This window comes from Heteronotia binoei, chromosome 15 (assembly GCF_032191835.1).
Source record: "Heteronotia binoei isolate CCM8104 ecotype False Entrance Well chromosome 15, APGP_CSIRO_Hbin_v1, whole genome shotgun sequence".
In the NCBI taxonomy this organism is placed as follows: Eukaryota; Metazoa; Chordata; class Lepidosauria; order Squamata; family Gekkonidae; genus Heteronotia; species Heteronotia binoei.
Window position 1 is genome coordinate 10,069,604 of NC_083237.1, and position 20,415 is coordinate 10,090,018.

General features: G+C 46.0%; 1 protein-coding gene across 1 annotated transcript; it reads right to left on the bottom strand.

Annotated features, from left to right (window-relative positions):
• Positions 1–3,606: 3,606 nt before the first annotated feature.
• LOC132582953 (vomeronasal type-2 receptor 26-like) lies at positions 3,607–16,176 on the bottom strand. The gene is made up of 6 exons (XM_060254619.1): positions 15,721–16,176; positions 13,339–13,526; positions 11,525–11,816; positions 9,731–9,958; positions 7,957–8,083; positions 3,607–4,508 (listed from the first exon to the last, which is right to left on the bottom strand). Exons 1-6 carry the CDS (start codon positions 16,174–16,176, stop codon positions 3,607–3,609), a joined length of 2,193 nt encoding a protein of 730 aa, XP_060110602.1.
• Between the last annotated feature and the right edge of the window lie 4,239 nt (positions 16,177–20,415).

Sequence of the window (20,415 nt, forward strand, 5' to 3'; positions counted from 1 at the left end):
TATGCCTACTCTAGGATTTATTTTGGTTGTCTTATAACTTCCTTGAATCTCACATATTCAGATGTCCAAACAAAGCCAATATATTATAAAGTGATAAGATACTTGAAAAGAAAAGAAAATCTTGTTATTGCCTGACGACTATGATGAAAAATACAATACAATTTCCACTGTTTCCGTCTTCCCCCTCACATCACTCTGGAGATCTCCTGGATTTACAACTGATCACCAGACAAGAGGGAGAAAATGGCTGCTTTGGAGTCTCTGGGATTACAGACAGCAGCGATACCTCTCCTCCCCTAACCCCACCCTCCCTGAGATCCACCCTTAAATCTCCAGGGATTTCCTAACTTGGACTTGACAGTCCCACTAGAAACAACATTTTGTGGTGATCAGTGGAATGTAGTTGTGGAGACAGGGGAAAAGACATGGCATTTCCATTGTTACTTTGGAAAATTAGATGTGACTGGCCCAAAATCAACCAGCAATTTTCCACGACACAATACGGAGTCCCCTCTGGGTCTCCTTGACCCTCCTCTGATATGCAACCACTACACTACTCAGACCTTCATAGGGCAGGAAAGCTGTTAAATACTCCTGATTTTGTTACAGAGGGGTACTTCCCACCCCTACTGTCAACTCTACCTGTACTTTGATTTCATGGCCAACTGCAGAGATTATTAGGAATTAATCTGTGTGAGGATGATCCATTTGCCCCCCAAGTCGGAATAAAGAGTCAGACACAAATGAATTGGTAAAAATTGTGGGCCACTTTACTATAAATCATAACAACCCAGCAAGGGCACCCAACAGCAGCCTGGTCAGGGCTAGGGGTCTCAACAGACTGCTCCCCTGCCATTCGCGGGTGAGAGATGCAGCTCACAAAAGAAAATCCCAGAAGCTCAAAATCATCGAGATGCACTGGTAGAAGATGAAATGCCAATTTAATATTGCATTTTGTCAGCGCCCACCCCACAGCGCGTCACTACGGCTACCGCCTGGCCAAAGCTGGTATACCTAACTGAGCATAAGTGCTCGGGAATCCCATCATTCACAGACTTCCCCCTGGGGAGGGAGAGATGGTGAATCAATCAAAATTCACCAGGCACCTTTTTTGGCACCACACCTAAGATTACCCACTGGAGGTTGTGAAAAAGGATCCAAAATCCTACCCTCTGCCAACTCCTTAGCAATCTTGTCGTCTTCTTCTTCTTCTTCTTCTTCTTCTTCTTCTTCTTCTTCTTCTTCTTCTTCTTCTTCTTCTTCTTCTTCTTCTTCTTCTTCTTCTTCTTCTTCTTCTTCTTCTTCTTCTTCTTCTTCTTCTTCTTCTTCTTCTTCTTCTTCTTCTTCTTCTTCTTCTTCCTAGGTCCATTCTTTATTTGATAGACACCGCAGACAGTCAGTGTCCAAGTGTCAGATGCGGAGGAGAGAAAGTGGTTCTTTATGCGGCGATAAGGAGGGAAATAAAATACTTTTTTGTGGGTTTGTTTAAGCAAAGTGTTCTGTTCACAACTGACCTTGAAAGGCCCTTACTTGCTCATTTAACCTCTCCAAAATTTCTTTAACAGTTATTATAAATTTCCCCAAGGAAAAAGAAAAAGCAAACAAAAAGATCCCACCCCCCATATTCCTTATCCCCATTTTATGTGTAATGGCATTTGTTGTATAGATTTTTAGGCTTGCCAGTCCCCAGGTTCCCACAGAGGTTTGTTCCCTGGTTTTGGGGCTTCTGCTCAACCCCCAAAAACCCCACACCCAAAGAGCAACATCACTGCAGGACATCTGCGACATGATGACATCATCCAGAAGTGACATTGTTACATCATAACCATCTCAGAATGTGCCCCACCACCGCCTGCCAAATCCTCCCATCATTATGATGGGAGCTGGGCATGTTTAGCATGTAGAGGAGGTGGCTGAGAGGTGATATGATCACCATCTTCAAGAACTTGATGGGCTGTCATATAGAGGATGGTGCGGAATTGTTTTCTGCGTTGGAATTACATCAAAAGAGTTTCTGCCTCAATATTAGGAAGAATTTCCTGATAGTCAGATAAGTTCCACAGTGGAACAGGCTTCTTCAGGAGGTGGTGGGCTCTCCTTGGAGGTTTTTGAACAGAGGCTAGATGGTCATCTGACAGCAATTCAGATTCTGTGAATTTAGGGGGAGGCATTGGTGAATTTCTTCTGCATTGTGCAGTGGTTTGGACTAGATGATGAAAATGTACACATGTGAAAATGTACAGATGTGAAAATATAGACCACCTTTTTGTGCTTATGTGGCAAAGAGCACTGTCCACTGAGGATATTATGACAGCATTTCACAAAATATACTCTAAGTTAGTGTCATAGTGTGCAGCATAAAAATAATTTCTATGTGTCCTGATATGCATAGCTCAGGCAAGTCTGATCTCTTCAGATCTCAGATGTTAAGCAGGGCTGACCTTGGCAAATACTTAGATGGGAGACCTCCTTGGAATACCAGGAGTAGGAGGTAGAGGCAGGCTGTATGAAGCCACTTCTCTGAAAGCCCTCCATTCCTCAGTAGGAGTCACCAGAAGTCATGGCCTATGGCATTCTTTCTTTGAAATACAAGATCCTCATCCAGTGATGGACCCTTTGCTCAGAACTCTTTCATAAGAACTTCCCCTTTTATAGACATGGCCCTTGAATAGAAATTTGCAAAGGGGTGATATGCAGATTGTCCTCCCTGGCCTCCTTTTATCCAAGGTATATTCAGGTCCTTTGTTGAAAGAAAGAGTCACCTAGAAATCCAATAGGACTCAGCATTTTGCCTTTTTTCCTTTGTTAGCCCCACTCCAGAAGGGACCATGCTCTCTATATTCCTGGCCTTTGTGCTGTGTACTGTACTATCCTGTAAGTACTGCTTCAAGGAGATAACTTCACTCATCCTGGTTTCTGTTTTGCTCCATTTAAGACTCAAGTCTCCCCTCTCCCCTATAATGGGTTTTCTCTGCTCCTTAGTAGGTGTCCATTCTATGGTGACCTAGAGTCAGCCATAGAGGGCAGTGCATTCAATGCATTCAGTTCATTCAGGTCTCCTTCATGGTTTCACTTCTGATGGGTATGGGATACATCAGATAATATGCAATTCCCACTATCATTCTCAATAAAGAGGCCAACTATGTGGCCCCTAGCTTCAAATTTGCATATATTATGCTTAATCTTGGCTTCTAATGGAAAATGGTGGGGTGATGGATTTCTAGGAATGGCATAGGCTAGGATTTTCTAATGGTCTTTTACTTCAGTAGTGCAGTTCACACAATCATCTTGAATCTGATGGCCAATGCTGAGACTCCAAGCTTCATTTTCTGATGAGTTGAGTGTGCCACAGGCAGACATACGGACTGACAAAAGGACAGCACAATGCTTTTATTACTATTGATATTTGTCTACAGTCTGGCCATGAAAATATGCCCCAGGGGGTTCTCAACATAATAGAATTTTGTATAACAAATTCAAAGGATTGGCTATGTATTGAAATATATGAGGAAAAGGTTAGATTCACACAAATAGTAGAACAAGCAAAATTCTAGACAAGAATATTATTTTGTTCCAGAGGAGAAAGGCATGGAATATCTTGATTCTTTAATACTTTCTTGCTATTACTTGTTCTCTCTTGTTCAACTCAGGCCTGAGAACAATAATGTACACTTTGGGGAAAAAGATACAACACAGTAACCCAGCACTGGAAGCCAAGATAGAGAAAATCTCTACCACAACAATATATTTCCCTTTAGTGCTCAGGTAGGCTGGAATAAAACACAACCAAACACTGCAAAACATTAGCATGCTGAAGGTGATACACTGGGCTTCATTAAAAGTTCCTGGCAACTTCCGGGCAAAGAAAGCCACAGTGAAGCTTATGGAGGACAGAAGTCCCATGTAGCCCAGGACCATATAAAACATAATGGTAGACCCCTCATTGCATTCTGCTATGATCTCTTCAGTCATTGACTTTGTGTCCAAATCTGGGAAGGGGGGAGTGATCAATAGCCACACTGTACAAATAGAGATTTGGATAATGGAGCAGGAAAGAACAATGGAGATGGTCAGTCTCTTCCCCACCCACCTCCTCATGCTGGACCCTGGTTTGGTGGCCATGAAAGCTACAACCACAGTGATGGTTTTGGCCAAGATGCAAGAAACTGCCATTGAGAAGATGATGCCAAAAGCAGATTGACGGAAGATGCAGGTCACTTTTCTTGGTCTTCCAAGGAAGAGGAAGGAACAGAGGAAGCAAAGCAGGAGAGAGATGAGGAGAGCATAGGTGAGATCCTGGTTGTTGGCTTTGACTATGGGAGTATCTTTGTGCTTAACAAATGTTATTAATATCCAAACTGTGACCAGAGACAAAGAAATAGCAGTTGAAGCCAAACAGGTCCCTATTGGTTCTTCATAGGACAGAAAGGTGATTGTCTTGGAAATACATTGGTCTTGTTCCTTGCTGGGATATTGATCATCTGGACATTTAGAACAGTCATCCATGTCTGAAAAAAGGAGCAGTAACCATATGAATTGCTGGTTATACACTGGCCATTTAAGCAAGCAAGGGGATCTAAAAAGCACATCCAAATGCGCACATCTGCATGCTGCCCCCATCCCAGGGGTGGAATTCCAGCATGAGCTCTTTTGCACATTCAGTCACATATTTAGTAGTAGCATGTGTGAAAAGGATCTAGGGGTCTTAGTAGATCATATGCTGAACATGAGTCAACAGTGTGATGCGGTGGCTAAAAAGGCAAATGCAGTTTTGGGCTGTATCAACAGAAGTACAGTGTCCAGATCACGTGATGTGATGGTATCGCTTTACTCTGCTCTGGTAAGACCTCACCTGGAGTATTCTGTTCAGTTTTGGGCACCACATTTTAAGAAGGATATAGACAAGCTGGAACGGGTCCAGAAGAGGATAACGAAGATGGTGAGAGGTCTGGAGACCAAGTCCTATGAGGAAAGGTTGAAGGAGCTGGGGATGTTTAGCCTGGAGAGGAGGCAACTGAGAGGTGATATGATCACCATCTTCAAGTACTTGAAGGGCTTTCATATAGAGGATGGTGTGGAATTGTTTTCTGTGGCCCCAGAAGGTAGGACCAGAACCAATGGATTGGAATTAAATCAAAAGAGTTTCCGGCTCAACATTAGGAAGAACTTCCTGACTGTTAGAGAGATTCCTCAGTGGAACAGGCTTCCTCGGGAGGTGGTGGGCTCTCCTTCCTTGGAGGTTTTTAAACAGAGGCTAGATGGCCATTTAACAGCAATGAAGATCCTGTGAATTTTGGGGGAGGTGTTTGTGAGATTACTGCATTGCTCAGGGAGTTGGACTAGATGACCGTAGAAGTCTGTTCCAACTCTTTGATTCTATGACATACCCCAGATATAGCCATTCCTCCAAGAGCTTACAGTATGCCCTGGAATAAGAGCTCTTTAAGCTCTTGGAGGATTGGCTACATCAGGGGTGTGTGGCCTAATATGCAAAGGAACTCCTGCTAGAATTCCACCCCTCCTCCATCCCATATTCATCCCATCCTGGGCTGGATAGGAGCTGCCCCAGAAAGGTACCATTTCCAAAGTGGTAACTAATATATGAGGGAGCCCCAAGGTACCTCCCCAGCTATCTGGACAGCTGTGAAGCACCGGGGAGCATCTGGTGAGTGACAGATGGGCGCAAGCATGCTCTGGATGTTCCTTCGGGGTGCCTGCAGCCTGTCCCTATTCCGAGGGTGGGCCGCACACCATCTGCAGACTCCCAGGCACTCATTTTCTAGCCAGGGCACTTCTGGGCCATCTTGATGCCACCCTGAGCCAGTGGTGTATACAAAGCCAATATTGGTTCATATGAAACATATGACCCCACCCCCACCCCCTTCAATATGTGAAAATTTTCAGCAACTGGTGACTGCATCCTATGGCTGCCATTTTCTGGTTGTGCCTGCCAATTGTGCCCAAAGGCTCAAAAATTTTAGGATACATATACTAGGAAGTTTCACCTTAAAAGGCAAGTTAGTCTAAAATCTAATAGCCATCTCTGGTCTGATTTGCAGATATCCAGGGCTTTTTTGGTAGAAAAAGCTCAGGAGGAACTCATTTGCATCTTAGGCCACACCCCGTGACATCACCAATGTTTCACATAGGGCTTTTTCATCTGCCTATTAGACCACACCCCATGGTGCCTAGCCAGCCGGAACTGTGTTCCTGTGCATTCCTGCTCAAAAAAAGCCCTGCAGATATCTATACCTGCATACTGGGGCCCCCAGTGGCAAAAAGGAGATTTTGCAGTTAAGTTGGGGGACTCCCCAGTTTTGCAGAAAAATTTAGAACTGGAAAACAGGTTGGGGGTTTAAATCTCTCCCTTCCCCCTCCAAAACCCCCCAAGCATATCCTGTGCATGTGCAGACTATGTAGATACCTCCTCCAGGCAGCTACTATGGTGGGTGAGTAGCCAGGTTCAGCAGTGATGAGGAGGGAGAAATTATGGGAAGTTCACTGAATGAGGATTGTTGCTGTTCCAGAACTGACACTGATGAGGTGATGGCCAGGAACTGCAACATCCCCTGTGATGGCGGCAGCAGCAGTAGCCTTTGCTGGGGGTTGGAAGCCATGTCAGGCCTGTCAGTCATGGGGGAGTGATAGCCAGGAGGTTCAGTGATGACAGCAGAAATTGTGGAGGGGAAAGTCATGGCATGCCCTTCAGTGGGGAGAGGAGGAAGCTATGAGAGCAAGACAAAGCAGTAGAAAAGTGACGGGGTGAGAGGCAGAATAAGAGAAACGAAGTGATATTTTGGGGGCACAAAGAGATAAAAAAAGTTATGGAGTGGGGGTAGAAAGAGAGATAGAAATAGTGATGGGAGGGGCAGAGAGAGACAATGATGGAGTAGAAGGCAGAAATAGAGAGTGATGTAATTGGGGAGCAGAAAGACAGGTGGAGACAATGAAGAGATGGGGCAGAAAGAGATGAAATTACAGGGGGTGGGGACATGAAGAAGAAGACGAAGAAGAAGAAGACAACCTCTGCCAGAACTGTGACTAACTCAAGGCCATTCCAGCAGCTGCAAGTGGAGGATGGGGAATCAAACTCGGTTCTGCCAGATAAGAGTCCATGCACTTAACCACTACACCAAACTGGTGATGGATGCAAAATGAGAGAATGATGGGCAGAACCAGGACTTTTTTTGTAGAAAAAGCCCAGCAGGAACTCATTTGCATGTTAGGATGCACAACCCTTACACCAAGTCAGCCAGAGCTGCGTTCCTGTGCATTTCTGCTTTTTTTTAAAAAAAGATCTGTAAGTAAGGATTTTTATAGAATCCCTCCCTTCCCCAGAGGAGAAGCTTCTGATTTTTTTCTGTGCCATGCCATTACTCTCAAGCCACGCAGGAATGTCAATGTGACAACTAGCATGGGTAAACATCACACCTTTGAACCCTGGCCAAGCCAGCCAGAATCCTGATAACGCAGCCGGAACACTGGCCAAGGCAGCCAGAACCCTGGCCAAGGCAGCCGGAGCTGGATTCCTGTGTATTCCTACTCAAAAAAAACCCTGGGCAGAACACAGAAACAGAAAGTGATAAGCATGGGGGAGAGGAAGAGAAGAGGTGGTGGAGGGGAGAAAGAATGAGAGAAAAAAGATGTAGCGGAAGAGGGGGGGGAAGCAATGGTGAGGGGAAATGGCATGGTTTCTCCTGAAACTTTCTGGTCCTCACTTGTGTTATCTAATCTAATTATCTGTAAAAGCCAAATAACTATTCCCAACCATGTTGCTGGAGATCATTTTAACTGGGGACACCAATGGTGGAATTAGGGTGTTCTTCATGTTAAGAAAGTGTGCGTATTCTACCAACCTTCCCCAAATTGTGGCTTTTGCTTCAATGCCACCTCTTCTCTTTCTCAGTCCTTTCTCTGTGTGTTTGCAGAGCTTTTGGAGAAGTTAAAGTTGCATACCCTTCTGGGCTGAAATCTTCCCTTCTGGACAAGGAGCACATTCATAGCAGCAAAACTGCTCCCCTTCTTTCTTTCTCTTCTGATAACCAGGCTGACAGAAGTCACTACATCTCGAAACAGGCAGTGTCTATCCAAGAAGAAGACAGAGTCATATGGCACATTTAAATCTAATGAATCTTAAGATCAACTGAAAACAACAATAGGAAAAAAAAGACTCCATTCAGAGGAAGGAGGAGCAGGTTATCAGGAAGAGAATAAAGTGCCTCCTGTTAATATTAATGAGCTTTGTACTCCAGCAATCATTAACTATGATCTGTCTAGCCTTCTTTCATCCCAGGATACCATGAACTTGTGTTTAACAAAAGATCTGCTTTTTCCTTACCTAAAGTTGCCCTCACGTTTATTGATAGGTGTGTTTTAAGATCTTATATTAAAAGCTATAGTAATATTTAACTGATCACTATGTTGACTAGAATGGAGAAAACTGACATCTTAGTCTTACACATCTGTAGGAATTCTCCACTCATACAGAGTTCTTTCCCGCCTCCGCAACCCCTCCCTCATTCGCTCATGTTCAAGGTTGCTAGTAGGTAGACTGTCTCACATCACTACCTTTCTTGCCTCTTTAAGCATATAAAGAGACAGCCATGATCATTTCACGTCTCAGATCCCCTATCTGACTCAGAAATATGTTATTAAATAGGATAGGGTAGTCCAGTCCCTTTCAATGATCTCTCCTCAAACTCCACACAAAGTTATTTAGATTGGAACTCAAACAATGTTCCATTCAGTTGTTGCCACCACTTACTCACTTACATAGATAGAAAATACATGATAGGTAGATGATGGATAGATGATGGATAAACAGACAGATGACAGACAGACAGACAGATTGATGATAGATAGATAGATAGATAGATAGATAGATAGATAGATAGATAGATAGATAGATAGACAGATGATAGATAGATAGATAGATAGATAGATAGATAGATAGATAGATAGATAGATAGATAGATAGATAGATAGATAGATACCTTCACCTGTCTCTGTCTGAGTGGGTGAATGTGGGTGAGTGTGTGCATGCTTCTTTCCCTGAGGCAAGTGGACCACAGGGTTAAACAAATAAGAAGTTTATTTTCCATTGACCTTTGAAATGCTTCCGTATTCCAGCATTTGGGTTCTTGTATTACAGATTGACACTGTATAGTGTTAATTTAGATGCTTTAAGCTGATCTTCACCACAGCTTCACTCAGCCAAGCACACTGTCCTCTCTCCATCTCCAGTTTTTCCAGCTGCCTCCATCTAACATTCTGTCAGCTCCTATTGCTCACTCTTAGGGAGAGGTAATAATAATATTTTATTTATATCCCACCTCCCCGCCGCAGCAGGCTCAGGTAGAACCTAACCTGTCCATCACAACCTGTGTTTAGTATGTGGTGACACCAAGTCCATCACAAGAATTGAGCAACCATGATGTCATCCATTTATGTTGCTTCCCCAAAAATTGAACCACAGAAGAAAGTTACAACCTTTCAGATGATCCCTGGAGTTCTCCTGAAATTGTCACTGATCTCTGGACTACAGAGATCAGTTTCTTTGGGGATGGGAAGCAGATAGCTTCTGAGTGTGGAGTTGATATGCCATACAGTCTAGGAGAAACTTAAGTCCCCCCTGCAAAGTATGTCCACCAAATCTCCAAGAATTTCCCAAGCTAGAGTTAGCAATCCTACAATAGATTTGACTGCCCTCTGAAATACTTGGACTCCATACCTGGTTAAACCATCCATGCCATATAAGTAAATCCTCCTGAATGGTGACTTCTTTACTTTCAGGAGCTTTGGGATCCACCCTTCCAACTTTCATCCTAAGGATGGAGTTGTTTGGAAAGGTGACCATATTCATGATGTCAAAGCCAGCTCCCATATCCCTGTTCTCATTAAAAGACATTGTTTCTCCGGCTGAGTTGTTAAATGACATTCCTTGAAGATTCTGGTGGAGCTGATTTAAAAAAAAGAAAGAAAGAAAGATTATGTTGGACTCTTAATATTGAGGATAACAAATGACTTGTTATCCATCTGTCTCTCTGTCTGCCTTATGCAAAATTACATGCTTGTCTTTCTCAGGAAAGTTCTGAACCTAAGATCGGTAACAACAGTTCAAGATACAGCAAAATTACTCCTAATTATATAGAGAGAAAAAGAGTGAAATATTCAAATAGATGACTTTGGAAGTCCCTTCCAACTCTACGATTCTATGAAATAGCAATGATAAAATTCATGCACTAAAACTACATTAACTCACAGGTCTTACATAAAAAAAAGCTAGCTACACACATTATGTAGCCAGTACCTGCCAAGGCTGGATAGAACTTTTGCATCCCCAAACTGATAGCTTATTAGATTGGGATAAACACGTGGCATGCAAAGCATGTGCAACAGCATGGACTGCATTGTAGATGATATAGCTATGGCCACTCATTTGCATTTCAAAAACGAGGCCAGGAAGGGTCTCGAGCCTCTCCTTTCCAGTACATACATTACTTTTCCTTAAAGAACTTGGAAATGTACACTCAAATGCTTGTTCCCAGAAGTTTTTGATGAATCCATCTTCTAATGTCCTGTACGGTTTTATCATCTGAAGAAATTTGTGAAATCCTTGAATCTCCTCTGAGTGAATTGCTAAAGAAATAGCGCCATGAAGAAAGGTCAGATCTAAATCCCTGTCAGGTGTTGTAGCAGCAAAATCAGTCTGGCTTGTTGTAATCCATACCTTTCCAACAGATGCAATTTCGTCATAATCACTTAATGAATACATTGCATTGCTTAGGAATCTCATGGTATTTGTATCTCCATAGACAAGATATATTCTAGCTTTGCTGAAGTGGAAAAGTTGATAAAACTTTGATAAGCTGTTGTTTATTTCCGTCAAATCATTAAAAAGAAGTTTTTGTGATGTTTGTTGCATGAAGGCCAGGCAGATTCCATGTTGGGAAAGCAATGGTTTCATGATCTTTAAGAAATGTTCTCCACTATCATCATCCACTACAAAGAGTCCAACCCATGTCCATCCAAAATGCTGGAGTAGCCAAATAATCCCCATATACTGATGGGTTTCCTCAGTGGCTACATGATATGAAAAGGAGGACCTTACTGCTTCTCTCTGCTCTGGAGCAAATGACCCATATGGGAACTAAATGAAAAGCACTGAAAATTACACAATTGAATTACCAGGACTGTATAACCCTATGTTCTGGCCTCTCTTGATGGTATATATGTCATTTCAAATAGATTTCCATCTGCAGAATTGGAGAGTCAAATATTCCGCAAATTGTAAAGTGGAAATACCAGTTCTGGGAAACTGTGATTCCTGACTCCACTTTCCCTTTCTTGTTCCCTTTGCTTATCTGAAGACAAGCTATACTTAGTTTTAATTCTGTAAGTACTGTACAACATCTAATCATCCTTCATCTTGTTTCTGAAAAGGAAAACTGGCATAAAAAAGAGAGTAAATAGAGAAGATTCAATACGGCATGTGAAAATCCAGCCACATATGTATAGGTCTTACCTGTGGAATCTTGTAGAGACTTAATATGTTTGAAATACAAATGGAGATGTCGGAGCCAAGTCCTCCAATCACAGCTATTAGGTTCTTTGAGGGTGAACACTTGTAGTTTGCAACTAATCTGTGAGATTTGAAGAGCAGGTCCAGAGTGGTACGATAGGTTATCTTCTCATGAAAGTAGCTGTCATAGATGTGGAATCCAAGAGTGACATTTGGCAAGATCTTGGGACTTTCATTGATCTCTTTTATGGCAAACACCAAGGCCAGAACATGCTGGTAGAACTTTGTCACCATACTGCAAATAGAGTTTGACACGGTTTAAAGCTAATTGTTATCAGTTCCATTCCTGTTGGACTCTTATTATTTTCTTTCCTTGTCTGGAAAGTTATGTTTTTATGTTTCATTTTTTGTGTGGAAAATTAACTTCCCCTCAGCACACAGAATGTGCATCAACACACCTAGACTGAGGTTGGAACTAAACAAACAAACAAACAAAATCCATTATGAAATTTCCTTGAGTCCTTGTTTCTTGATCTTCAGTTTAGAGACAGGCAGACAACCTTTATTGGCATAACAAAGATTTTAAGAGCTAAAAGTTTAAAAATACAGTGAAAGAACAAAGCAAGGCATAAACAAAAGGCATCAGTTAATAGCTTCCCTGGCTTGAATTGCGAGCTGAACGAAACAAGGGCCATTACAGGTTATAAGAGGGTTATAACCAGAAAGTAACCACTGGACCTTAACTCTGTGTAGGAAGACCACACTATGTACAAAGAAGGGGATTCAAAATTTTTCCTCGGAACTTTATATACAGTGGGAAAGTTAATAAAATGTGAGAAACAGATTCAATAGCTCCCAAACTACAGGGGCATTGTCTAAGTTCATAGGGAATTTTTTGACATCTTCCAGAGAAGGTGGCCGATGGCAGTACATTAATTCTGGCCAGCATGAATGCCCTTCTTTGCTGAGGGTCAATTAGAGAGCAAAAATAGGTAGCTAACTGGCCAGGGGTTAGAGACAATCTCAGGTGAGTTGGAGAGCAAGTTTTTCTAGCTGCCTCAATCAGGCACTGAAGTTGAATATCTAAAAGCCTACGTTTAATTGCATGGAATACCATTGAGGCAGATGATATGTTTTTCTACCTCCAAAATACTCAAGTTTGTAACAGTAAATCAAGGCTTGTCTACACACATGTAGCTAGACACAACATGCCTTGAAACAGAATTTCACAGGCCATTACTGTTTCCTCTAAATTATAATCCCAGTTTAATGTAATTTCATTTTTTAATTTGTACAGCATATACAGAAATAAAAAGTATGAAAGGAATGCTATAAACCTTGATTAATTTTCCACAATTCATCTACAAATATTGAGATTTTTTTAAAAAATATATTCCTGAAATAAGCCATCATTTTGATCATACAGAAAATGTCATTGTGACATAATAAATCTTTTATTCTGTAAATATTAATATCATCCATCTATCTATCTATCTATCTATCTATCTATCTATCTATCTATCTATCTATCTATCTATCTATCTATCTATCTATCTATCTATCTATCTATCTATCATCTATCTATCTATCTATCTATCTATCTATCTATCTATCTATCTATCTATCTATCTATCTATCTATCTATCTATCTATCTATCTATCATCTCATCATCATCAATTTATCTATCTATATCTACCTAATTTATTTGTATATTTGATTTATAACCTGCCTCCCTCTTCATAGCAAGGCTCAGGAAGGGTATCAGAAATGAGTTATGTTAAAACATGTAACAGACAAAACAACTCTAACAACTTACTGGGAAGTATAAAATAAGTGCTCCAAAGGATTATTCTTCAAAGAATGCTTGAAAGGAGCATAAATCATCTGAGACATAACCCCATTGATGAGGAGATCCCCTGACTGATACCACTCATGTGAGACTGGGATAGGATCACTCTTAGAGCAGTGGATGAAATCTTTGCCCAGCACAAGGGGGAAAAGAATCTGTAATACCATTAACACCAACATCCCCGCTGCGAATCTTCTGCCTAGATGTGGATTCTCCTGAGCCCAACCAATGAGCTATCATGAATGGCAACTGATTGGCAATACCCTTGCAAAAGAGAAAATGATCAGCCTGATCTTTTACATCAAGCAAACTGGAAATATGTATCATCAGAATCTGCCAATTCAAAGACTTGTTTGCTTTTATAAATGGGAAGGAAAATATGACAGACTACTCAATGGACTCTCCTCAGTTTTTGGGGACAAAAATGTTTTTGGGGCATTTTTTATAACCACCTGAAGACTTACTTGGATCCTGTTTATTAGCTCAGCTTCTTGCTGTAACTTGGTCATGGGCGGATAAAAAAATCTCAGTAATTTTGGTAATCACATGGAAGAGACAGCAAAATTATCTAAGGAAATTAAAGGGCAGAGAACTTGTTTTTCAGATGGGCCTACAATTCCACTCTGCCACTCAGTGGTACAGCTGAAGGCTCCAGATTCCTTTCCCAGAAAGTCCCAACAGGAAATTTAGGCCCTAAAAGTGGTCAGGGAAGGAAATACAGGGGTCAATGTTGAAATGAAGGCCACTGCCAAGTTCCTGTGGTTCACCTTTAGAATAGACAATAGTGGCCTGACTCAGTCAAATCTAGACTCTCATGTTCTTCATAGCATGGTTTGGCCTTCTGCTTCCATTGCTAGGTCCATTCTTTATTTCATAGCCCCCACAGCCAGTCAGTGTCCAAGGGTGAGATATGGAGGATAAAAAGTGGCTCTTTAGGGGTAAAGAGGAGAAATAAACACCTTTTTTTGCAGGTTTACCCATTCAACCTCTCCCAAAATTTGTTAAAAGTTATGACAGACTTCCACAAGGAAAAAGCAAAAAACAAAACACCCCCCCCCAAAAGACACAACCCCCCCACACACACACGTCTCCCCACCCATAGATCTTTTGCACCCCCAAACGGAATAAAGAGACAGACAACAGTTGTTGGGAAATGGGCCACTTTATTTAACAGTAAACAACTAGGCAAGGAGAACAGAGAGGACGAGCCCTGGGGTCAGCAATGACCCCGCCAAGTCCTATAAGGGCGAGCCACCCCACCCCCGGTCATAGCCATACGCGCATGGCTATAACCGGGCGGCAGACCAAACATGTCATCCCCTAATGCCCACCCCGATCACCAGAAAGGGGCGCCAAAAGGGGACACATGGACCCGATCCGTATTTCAGTACATTGAGCCGTAAAGCCCATCTGCCTTCCATACGGATCGTACGCACAACCACAGGAGCAAAGGCCTGGGTGCTTGCCGGCAAGGTCAGAATCCCTTGGAAATTCCGCAAAGTGGCCGAATTAGCTACCTAACAAAATCCACACCACTGCTAACAGTACAAGGTAGGCGAAAAACACAACACCAATGGCCAATTCAGGTGATGCGAAAAAATTCCTACCTGGCCCCTAATAAGGCGACCGGTATGACCTGTACTGCTGCAGGGTGGGCGGGCGGGCCAACGCCTCCACGAAACTGCGTGGAGCGGTTTGGGGCTGAGGCTACTTAAAGCCTCGCCCCCGCCCCTGAACAATTCCCGGATGCCCGGGAAACTTCTCTTTCATCCTGCCGGGGCTGCAAAAGACGGCCCCACGGCGCGCAGCCGCGTTGCGGCGCGGCCGGGGTGGGGCCGAATTGCACCCCCAAACGGAATAAAGAGACAGACAACAGTTGTTGGGAAATGGGCCACTTTATTTAACAGTAAACAACTAGGCAAGGAGAACAGAGAGGATGAGCCCTGGGGTCAGCAATGACCCCGCCAAGTCCTATAAGGGCGAGCCACCCCACCCCCGGTCATAGCCATACGCGCATGGCTATAACCGGGTGGCAGACCAAACATGTCATCCCCTAATGCCCACCCCGATCACCAGAAAGGGGCGCCAAAAGGGGACACATGGACCCGATCCGTATTTCAGTACATTGAGCCGTAAAGCCCATCTGCCTTCCATATGGATCGTACGCACAACCACAGGAGCAAAGGCCTGGGTGCTCACCGGCAAGGTCAGAATCCCTTGGAAATTCCGCCAACCGCAATGCCAAGCCTCTGCTTAGGCGTTAGCGACCCCCGGGAGGCCCAAAGCCTCCCGAAGACCTTGCCTAAGCTCTGTCAAGAAGGCCCAATTCCCCGCATCAGACAGATGTACCCCATCTGGCCGATAAAGCTCAGCATTATGCACATTGATGCTGGGGTGTGGGAGGAAGGTGCCCAGACCTCCTTCCAGAGCCAACCGCAGGGCCCTGTTTGCCTTTCTCCTGGCCCGCTCAATCCCAGCGGGGTTCCAGGCAGACTGCCACCTCCTGCGAGGCAAAATGGCTGACCAAATGATCCGGACTCCGGGCCACCTGTTCACAATGACCCGCAAGTCCGAGATCGCCTGCAGGGAAAGTGCCCTGCCCTGCAACAAACCTAGGTCATTCCCGCCCAGGTGAATGACCAACAGATGAGGAGGGGAACAAGGCCGATTGTCGAACAACAGCGACAACAACTGGGCCCATCGAAGCCCCCGACGCCCCAACCATTCAACCGTGGCCCATTCGCTCAGTCCGAGCTGCAACCCGAGCGATGAACTTCTTGCGAAATGGGCCGCCCAAAAGACCATGCTGTGACCGCATACGAGGATCCTCAGCCTCCCATGTCGAGCCACAGCACCTGAAACAAGAAAACAAAGTCAGAACAAATAACACCCAACTTTCCCCTTATGCACTCAGGGGAGCAAAAATGGGCGAACGTAAGACCGATAGGCCGGGGACCTCCAACGCCCGACCCGTTGAATAGCCGGTCCCGGGTATCCCATGGCTGCGGCTGTGAAAGCCGCGCCAATCCTGAAAGAATGAGTCCCAAAGCGGAAACCCCCCAGACCGAGATTACACAAGGCCCGGGAGGTAACCGCCCAAAACTGGTACTTCGTCAGGGGAGAACCCCCCTTGTGTCGGAAAAAGGGGCCCGTTTCAGAACCCCGTACCTGACAGTACACCCTTAGCGCCTGGACAGGACAGAGCCCAGGCACCGAGCAGGGCCCCAGCTTGATGGTAGTACCTTTGCCTCGCTGGTCCGTCTTGGACCGCCGTACCTGCAACCATACCTGCCCATGCTTAAACGACACATCACTCGACTGCAAAGCAGTGTCAGTAGTGTCCTTCCTAGAGGACTGAACTAACTCGCTCACACGCAGGGCTCCGAAAAAGGCGGAAAGGGCCGCAGCGTGGAACAGCACAATCTCATAGTCCGAGCTACAGACTTTGGGCCACTCTCCTCCCAAACCTCGCAGAATGGGCTCCCTGGTATCAACTCTCTGCCCTTGCTCCCGGGACCAACCCTCGAGCATCTTCCTGATCCTAAAATCCTCCCCAACGGCGGGGAAGCCTTGGGCTTTGCTGAGAAATGACAACGCCGCCAAGTGGCCCTTGATGGTTTTGACTTTCATACCCTTAGACTTCTGATAAACACAAAACTGCATCAAATGGGCCACCGGGATGGGCCATACCTCACCCAGCCCAGCGGATCGGCGGAATACCTTGAACAGTGATGACACACGATCATAAGCCCTCCGCGTACTCGGGGCCAGCGCTAAAAGGATTGCCCTACCTGCTTCGGCCAGCCAAGGTGCCAAAGGTGGGGTGGCATCTGAGTCGGATGGGCATCGGCCTCCGGGGCGAGAAGGCGGAACCGCTCCATCTGTCGGCGAGACAGGGCGTCCGCCACCCCGTTATTAATGCCGGGCACATGCTTGGCGACGAATACGATGTTCAACTGCAGACAGCGCAGGACAAAAACTCGAACAAATGACATAACTGGTTTAGATTTGGACGTCAAGGAGTTCACCACGTGCACTACAGATAGGTTGTCGCACCAAAAGTGCACGACCTTGTCTGCCATCTGTGCGCCCCAAATAAAAACTGCCACAACTATGGGGAAAAATTCCAACAAAGTCAAGTTTTTACAAAGGCCGCTGCGGAGCCACTCCACAGGCCATGGCTCGGCACACCAATGGCTCCGAAACAGGACACCGAAACCAATAGAGCCAGCCGCGTCGGAGGCGATTTGGAGGTCGGCTTCGAGCATCAGCTCCTCCCTCCAAAAAGACACTCCGTTGAAAGAAGTCAAAAACTCCTCCCAAACCTCCAGGTCACCGCGTATGTTCTCCGTCATCCTGACCCTATGGTGGGGGAGGCGAATGTTAGCCATGGCGTCGCAAAGGCGCCGAATAAAGGCTCTCCCCGGGGCGACGGCTCTGCAGGCAAAGTTCAGGTACCCGACGAGTTGCTGCAGTTCGAGTAGTGACACCTTGCGCCTGCCCCTAATTGCGCGGAGCCTGGTCCTAATCTGGCCAACCTTGTCATCCGGCAACCGGAACAACTGTTGTACAGTATCTAATTCAATACCCAGGAAAGTGATACAGGTGGCAGGGCCCTCAGTCTTCTCATGAGCGAGCGGCACGCCCAACTCCGCTGCTAATCTCATAAAAAGGTCTAGTAAACGAGCGCAATTGCCCGAACCGGATGCGCCTGCGAACAAAAAATCATCCAGGTAGTGCACCACCTCGCGGCCGCCGGATCTGTCTTTGACCAGCCACTCCAAAAAGGAGCTGAAACGCTCAAAGGCGGCGCAAGACACCGAGCAACCCATGGGTAATGCCCTATCTAGGTAAAAATTACCTTCAAACTGAAAACCCAACAATTCAAAATCCTCCGGGTGAACCGGCAACAGTCGAAATGCCGATTTTATATCACATTTCGCCATTTCTGCGCCGGGCCCGCAGCTCCGTATGACCTTAACAGCTTGGTCAAATGATGTATAACGAACAGAGCACAAATGGTCAGGTATACCGTCATTGACCGACCCACCCGCAGGGTAAGATAAATGGTGGATAAGCCGAAACTCGCCCGCCACCTTTTTAGGGACCACCCCCAATGGGGATACCCTCAAATTGGGAACGGGGGGGGAGGCGGTGAAAGGGCCAATGACTCTCCCCTCCACGCATTCTTTAGCAATCTTTTCCCTGACCACATGTTCCAAACCGATAATAGAACGCAAATTGGTCGCACCACAAGGGACCCTGGGCCCGGCGTAGGGGATGCGGAAACCGAACGTGAAACCATCTAACAAATACAACTTGTCCGCGGCCCGCGGATAATTCCGAATGAAGCGTTCAAGGACCCTCAGACAAATGGGGCTGGGGCCCTTTTCCCATCTGCTGTGAGCCGCCACTGCCCCCGGGACGTTTGGGTCCGCCTTTTGGTTTCGCCTTGCTACGTGCTGAAAAGGCGTGAGGACCCCCACAAAGCGGGCACTCGTGTTTAAACTTGCAAGCCTTCCTCGAGCAGACGCCTTGGGAGGTGTATTCCCAACACAACAGCCGGGGTTGAACCGGCTGGCCCGCCGTAGGGCGGGCCGTTGAAGTGCTTGCTTGCCTATGGACCAAGTGCCCACTATCGGCCCTATCCCCAAAATTGGGTTTAGCCGGGGCCATCAGTTGCAACCATAACTGTTGGTTGATTTGGTCCCACGGTAGTAGGGGGTTAATTGCCACCCTCATTCTGAACGTTTCGTCGTACTGCAACCAGGCGTGCCCCCCAAAATCCGTATAAGCCCGGTATATAATATTGCAGTATTGGAATAAGGTGGCGGCCCTAGCGAGCTGCGCCCTGGCTATAACCCCGGCATAAATAAAAAAACCTGGCAGCCAGTTGGCCCAGGTTCGGTCGACCCTCCGCCGCTTGAGTTTCTCTTTTTCCTTTTCATCAAGTTCCTCTTTGTTTTTCTTCTCCAGTTCCCTATACAGCAAGCTAAAGACGTCCACATACTCGCCCCTCAGGATCTTTTCCCTTGTAGCAGGGGTGAGGTGGTCGCCCAGCGGCATTGCAGGGTCACCGTAAGGAATAGATAACAAAGGAACAGACCCGTAAGGATTCTGCATATATCCCCACGGATTGCAAGGTACAGCCGGCCAACCAAAAGGATGCACGGCGTGCATTTGGCTACCCCACGGCAAAATTCCCACGGAGGCAGGTGCCGCTCTGGGGATTGAGGCGGGGGACTGCGTGGGAGGTGTCAAAGAAGCCTTCCCCCATGCTGCAGCAATACCCGGGGTCCGACCAAGAGCAGGACCGCCCGTAACCCAGGATGGGCCCGGGACTGCCGGGGGGGGGGGCCCTGACCGCCCTCGTGCTGTGAAGTGTCTACCCTAACTTCTCCCGTCTGCTGTGGTAGGTTTGTACCCCAGGAGCCCCACGGCCAATGGATGTGTTGTGAAGCCAATACCGCCCTACCTTCTTCCGTAACCGGTGTCCCTGCCACAGCCGCCGGTTGTGCCGCTTGCTGTTGCTCCTCAGGTTCATCCAGACCACCGCTGGCACCACCCGACGATGGTTCGCCGCTCGACTCACCCCCTTGAAAATGATCCGCCCTCGACCTGGCAACCATAGTGCTCTGCAAAAAAGAAAGCCTGGAGAGCAACTCTCTCTCAAATGTAAGAGTTCCTGACCTTCCACTCGCGCTATGGCGCCCCGGCCACACTGCCTGGGACCCGGATGCACCCTGCTCCTCCTCCATAACCGTTACCCTGTCTAAGATGGCCTGGCGTATCACCGCAGTGTCCGTCTCATCAGAAGGGGATTCAGTATGCCTGCGTTTGGCCGTTGCCTTAGCTGGCTGTTTCCCCTTAGACGGGCCCTGGCCTTTTTTAGGAGCCATGCCTCAATCCCCCACAATGCAGCAAGCTGAAGAAGGGTGCAAGTGGGGGGGGGTGGGAGGGGGCAGAGAATGCCACCAAGTCACCAGTGTGTGGCAAGGAAAAGGACTAAGGAGGGGTGGTGGGAAATGGCCTAAATCCAGGGCA

Excerpts from the sequence above, each read along its gene's own strand:
- LOC132582953 (XM_060254619.1), bottom strand. The coding sequence starts at position 16,176 with ATGGTCTTTTGGGCGGCCCATTTCGCAAGAAGTTCATCGCTCGGGTTG. Across the intron at positions 9,959-11,524 it reads GTCTCTACAAGATTCCACAG|CTCCACCAGAATCTTCAAGG; the intron begins GTAAGACCTATA and ends TTTTTAAATCAG. Across the intron at positions 8,084-9,730 it reads GGCATGGATGGTTTAACCAG|ACACTGCCTGTTTCGAGATG; the intron begins GTATGGAGTCCA and ends CTTCTTGGATAG.